This window comes from Monoraphidium neglectum (assembly GCF_000611645.1).
Source record: "Monoraphidium neglectum strain SAG 48.87 unplaced genomic scaffold scaffold01878, whole genome shotgun sequence".
Taxonomy (NCBI): Eukaryota; Viridiplantae; Chlorophyta; class Chlorophyceae; order Sphaeropleales; family Selenastraceae; genus Monoraphidium; species Monoraphidium neglectum.
The window spans coordinates 1-5,836 of NW_014011750.1; the positions used below are offsets into that span (position 1 = coordinate 1).

Consider the following 5,836-nt stretch of genomic DNA (forward strand, 5'->3'; position numbering starts at 1 on the left):
GCCCTCCACAGCCTCGGCCGTCACCGCGCTGCGACGGCGCGCCGGCGGCGGCTTGTCGGCGGCGTCGGCGGCGCCGACGCGGATGTCGACTAACAAGCGGCTGTTTGCGGCTGCGTCGGCGGCGGCGGCGCCGCCGCCCGCGCCCGCGCCCGCGCCGGCGGCCCGGCTGCGGCGCGGCTGCTGGTGGCCGGCCGTCGCGCCACTGGATGGCGGCGCGCGGTCCGAGATGCGTTGCGTGTGTTGTTGGTGGTGGTGGTGGTGCTGCTGCTGCTGTGCATCCTTGTCGGAGGGACGCTGCTGCTGCTGCAGCCTGCCGATGCTGCTGCTGCCATCCAGGTCGTCTCCGTGCGCGGCCGCGCCGGCCCCCTTGTCACCATCATCCCCTGCCTGGGATGACTGGGCATTGCCTGCGGGCGACGCGGCAGAGGCTGGGTCAAACCACAGGATTGCATGCAGCGGCAACACGCGCATGCCGAGACGCAGCCAGGTGCAAGTGCCAACGCAGCCATGCTCCCAGTCTTTGGCCCTGCCTTCCCAACCGTCGCGCACTCACCCATGGGAAATTATTTGCTCTCAAGGCACGCCAGCCCTCCCCTGGCTCTGCCACGCAATCACAGACAGCGGAAGGACAGATGCGGGTTGCACCCGCACAACAGCGGAAGAAGAAAGTTTAAGCAGCAATTTTGGCCTTCAGGGACGCGATGCGGCCTTGTGCCACACAGCCACGGTCCAAGCGATGTGACCCTGGAAGGCAAGGCAAGATGGCGAACTTGGACGCCGTTTCGTGTGTGCTTGGATTGTTTGACCAAGGTGACCAGCCAACGATGCTTCCTTGCCGCATGGCTACAAGCGCATGTGCGGGCACCCGACACTCCTGCGCGTGACCGACGATGCGTGCCCCTGCTCGTGCTGACGCACGCAGAGACCTCCAAGGCCGGCTCATCAAATCAGGTTCAGCGTCTGAAGTCTTGCAGGCTGAAAAATAGAAGGACGAGGGGTAGGGGCACGCAGTGAGGTGAAGCAAGCCAAGTCCAAGGTGCGCCTCACAATAATGCCTGCACTAGACCAGATACTGCAGTTATCTGATCAAGCGATTCAACCACCTATCATTGCCGCATACCTCTGGGAACTGCCGTCGCCCATCGCTCAGGTGTGGTATTGTGCTGTATCTCCCAGTCACTGCCTGTCATCAGACGCGCGCGTCATGAGTGTCGCTTGGCTGCACGGGCTCTTTGGAATAGCAGCGCGTGAACGATGTACGCTACGGCAGCAACACCACCACCACCACCAAAACGCGTGCCATTGTCTGCTGCACGCATGCAGTGCCCAACACTGCTCAACCGCCAAGGCCTGACGAGCGGAGGGCCCCTTACACACTGTCTCAGCAGATTGCGAAGAGATCCCCAGAACATGTGAAGCGTTTCACGGCGCATCCTCCATGACAGCGCACGCCCCATCAAAACAACGAGTGTCAAGCCAAGGGGCAGCGGCTCGTCCAACGCCGCCGCCCCTCTCTCTTCTGGACATGCGGCCGCTGCCAACCCAGGTGGCAGGGGCTGAGAATCGGCCTGGCTTCAGCGCGCCCAACCGCTAGCATCAGTGTGACCGCGTCGGCCATCACTGCAGGTAGCGCGCTGCGAAGCCATAGGGCGGCGCCGCCGTGCTGCGGGCAGGGCTTTACACAGAGGTGGCCCGCAGGCTTCCCAGCACCAGTGCCCTTTGCACTGATTCAACCATCTGCTGACCTGCGGAGTTCGCACGAGGCACCTCTCACCAAAATCGCCGCCGAGCCCACGGGAAAGCGGGCTTGTGACACAGTGCGGCGCGTGGTGACGGTTCGCCCGGCCGGCGGCGGTAACACTTCGCCCTGGTCGGCCGGGGCGTGCGGGACGGGAGAGGGGGGGCGACGGGGCGCTGCCGCGGCGGGGGCGTGGTTCTTCGTGCGCGATGGCGCATGATCGTGGGTGTTTGCGTGGCGTCCGAGCGAGGCGGTGGTGGTGGTTGGGGTGATGGCAGTTGTCCAAGGCAGTTGCAGGTTTGCATGGTATTGGTGTCCTACGCGCGAGATACCTCGGGTCTTCACGACATGACTTCGTAAATTTATTACATATGCCTTATAATCCCTTGTCGAAACCTTCAAACGCGAGCGGCAAAGTCTGAGTGATCTCAAGACGCGAGAGCGGATCATACCGTACTTCAAAGCCCTTTGGAGGCAGTCAAGAGCTGACCTCGTGAGCTATTATCGCGCACATGGATGCGCCACGACTTCAGCCACCACCCCGCACTGTTGATGCTGATGAGCGGCAGTGGGTGGCGCCTGGTTTGCGGTCTGCATGCGCACCTAGCCCCGACCCGCCAATGCCACTACCGGTGCTTTGACATGCTGACATGATTCTGCGTGAACCTCGCGCGTGCAGGAGCGCCATCGTGTATCCATTACAGCCAGCATGGCCACTGCCGCCCAGGCTCGCCTCGAGACCGCCCTGCAGCGCGTGCTCGATCTGGACTGTAAGCTGCGCCGCACCGGCGCTCGCGTCGCGCAGGATAAATCCACCCTCGACGCCTTGAAGGCAGCCGATGAGGAGCTGCAAGCAGCCTCGCTCGCCGCGCCCGACACCCTGCTGCCGCCGCGGCTGCTCTCGGCGCTGCAGCGCGCGCTTGTCGAGAGCTGCGGGAGCGGCGGCGACATGCGCGCGCGGATGCTCCGGTGCTTCACCGCGGCGGCAACCGTAAGGGCGCTGCTGCAGGGATTCACCGACAATCGGGCCTGCACAAATCAGGCTGGCTGCCGGCGGCAGCAGGTGCGAGGCATTCGCAGAGCCCTCCACATGGGTTGTGTCTGGCACAGCGGCGGCAAAACGCAACATATCAACAGCACGCTTAGGGAGTTGCCGCGCCCATCAACGGGCATGGCAACAGCCCCAACCACCCTCTCACCGCACCCCGCACCCACACCCGCACCCACACCCGCACCCTTGCCGCAGATCGGCCGTACCCCTGGCATGCTACAAGCCCTGGCCGAATGCCTGCATTGCTGGCGAGGCAATTCATACATTGTCGAACCCGTCTTGGTGGATTTGAACAGGCTGATGACCTGCGAGGAGGTGTGCGCCGCTGCGCTCCAGGTGCCGCACTTGCTTGATGCGCTGTGCGAGGCCGGTGCACGTCCCGACGGGTGCAACAGCCTCATCCCCCTCTGCCAGCTGGTCGTGAGCGGCGGCCCGCGCGTCGCCGTGCGCGCCGCGTGCGAGCCCGGGCTGCTCCATGCGGCGGCGCAGGTGGCGGGCGGCGGCACCAGCGCCAAAGCCGGCGCGGCTTCGGGATTCCTGGCAATGGTTCTACGGGAGCTGGGCCGCGCAGAGGCCGGACGTACGGGGGCCTCAGAGGGCGGAGAATCCGAGGTTGCGCGCGAAAACGTGGCTGCAGCAACCCCGGCCATCGTAGACGCTGCAGCGCGCGGCGTCGTGCGGCTCGAGTCATCAGAATATGTCAGATCAGCCGTCGTCCTGCTGGATGCCCTCTTGCGCACCGATGGAACGCGCCTCGCTGCGGTGCGTGCGGCGCTTGCTGCACGCGTGCTGCCCGCGCTGCTGCGGCTGATGAGTCGTCCGGACAGCTTGGAGTCGGCTGCGAGCTGCATAGCATTCCTCAGCCACCTCGAGCCGGGTCGTGCCGAGCTCATGAATACGCGCCCCGCCACCTTTGCCGCCCTCGCGGTGGCGCTGCGACGCACGGCCGCCGCCGGCACCCCGGGCGCCGCGGCCTGCGTGGTGCGGGCGGTGGCAGAGTTGATTCGAGGGGACCAGGCGGCTGCGGCGGCGTTCCTTGATATCGCCCTTCCGGGCAGCGTTTTGCCAGCGCTTGCACACCATATATCAAGACCCGACGGTGGCATCTGCCACGGCGCTGCTGCGGTTGCCGCTGCCTTGGTGGAGGCCGCTGAGGAGTCCGGCCCGCAGCGGCTCGCCGCCGTCGCCGCCGCGCCTGGTCTGCTGGCCGCGGCCGCTGCGGCCATTGTGCGCGCGATGACATCATCGGTGAGCGCCCCCCTCTTGGTGCGTCTCCACGCGCTCGATGAGATATCAACCATGGACTGTGACGAGGCCATCATGCCGACAGTAGGCGACTTGATCGAGGGTCTCGACCGCCTGACTGCAGTCGGGGCGGCAGCTGTAGAGTTGATTGTTGGTGTCGAGGGCCTGGAGGCGGCACTGGCGGCCGTGGCGGCTGAGCCTGCAGCGTGGGCGCGCATGGATGCTACCGCAGCGGCGGCGCGGGTGCTGGGGCGGCTGCGAGGCGCGGCCGCGGCGGAGGCGGAGGCTGGGGAGGCGCGGGGCCAGCCAGGGCTGGCCGCGGCGTGCGCCGCGTGTGGCAGGACGCAGGCAGAGGAGGGCGTGAGGCTGCGGCTTTGCCGTGGGTGCAGGGCTGTCAGGTGAAGACTTGTGTACTTGCTCGTGCATGCATGACGGTTTGTGTGTGTGTGTGTGTGTGTGTGTGTGTGTGTGCGCGTGTGTGTGTGTGTGTGTGTGTGTGCGCGTGTGTGTGTGTGTGTGTGTGATTGTGTGCGCGGGCATGCACCCGCGCGGCTGCGCAAACGCGCGCATGCGGCTGCGCACGCTTGCACGCGACTGCTTGCGCACGCGTTGCCCTCAACCTGCTTAAGTACCTAATCACTGGTGTGTAGGTATCGCTGCAGGCATGCATGGAATCGCAATCAGCTTCGACTTCCCCAACCAAGGCCCTGTCTCAAGCGCCCAGCTTTCAACATCCTGCACACGCACCATTTCTCATCCTAATCTTGATCCTGGCCTGCAGGTACTGCAGCGAGGCCTGCGCCAGGAAGGATTGGGTCGAGGGCAGCCATAAGCAGGCATGCAAGCCGGTCAAGGGGCGCTGAAGGCGCCCGCGGCGGCAGACAAAACGAGCGTGACAGACGCCACGTAGTTGAGCCGTGCGCTGCAGCTCAAGAGCATGGCGCCAAGTGTATCACATAGCACGAGGCGCGTCCTGTTTGTGTGAAGCGGCGGCCTGCATGCCGATCGCGCTGGCCCTTGTTGGTACAATGGGAGGGGGCGCAGGAGGTCGCGCCGTGCTGCCGGGGGTCATTGCTGGCCAGCGCGCCTTCACCTGCAGAGCTGTCTGCGCTCTCGCGCCCGTGGCGCCGGGCCGACGACGCCGGCCCTGCAGCACAGGGGGCCTGGGCACGGAGGCGGCAGCGGCGGTGAAGCGCGCGTTGGATGGCGCGGCCACGCCTCTGGCAGTGGATTGTGGGGGTCCTCGACCTTCGCTGGGAGGTCCTGCTGGCAATGCAGCCGGAAGCCCATAACTTCAAGTCTTGGGCAAAGTTTGCCCTAAGATCCCTTTCAGCCACGCAAGCCAACAATCTGCATGTTGTTTTGTGCGTGGCGCAGGAGCGGCTTTCTGAAAAAGGCATGTGCATGGCTAGCAGGAGCGCCTGCTGCGCTGTGCATGCGTGTGGGCAGGATTTCCTCAAATGCAGCAGTTGTGCATCCGTGTTTCCCCACTTGCTCCTCTGGCGTATGAGGTTGGGGGCATAGCCCCCCAAGGCGAGCCAGGATTTTCCCCTTATCTTTGCTGCTGGCAAAGCGTGATGGAATGTAGGGTTATGCAATGTGAAGCGTTACACGGCGCGTCCGTCACAACAGCTCACGCCCCATCAAAACAACAAGCTTCAAGCCGATGGGCAGCAGCTCTTTCAAGGCTGCCGCATCTGTCTCTTCAGGACGTGCGGCCGCCAACCCAGGTGGCGTGGCGCTGAGGAACCGCCCGACTTCCGTTCGCCCGACCGCTAGCATCCCTGCACCAGCGACTGCGG

At 65.0% G+C, this 5,836-nt stretch overlaps 1 protein-coding gene across 1 annotated transcript; it reads left to right on the forward strand.

Annotated features, from left to right (window-relative positions):
* Positions 1-3,125: 3,125 nt before the first annotated feature.
* MNEG_9274 (hypothetical protein) lies at positions 3,126-4,436 on the forward strand (the record flags this gene model as incomplete). Its single annotated transcript, XM_014042252.1, has 1 exon — positions 3,126-4,436. A coding segment is annotated over one exon (1,311 nt), but the record flags the coding sequence as incomplete, so codon positions are not given.
* Positions 4,437-5,836: the final 1,400 nt, after the last annotated feature.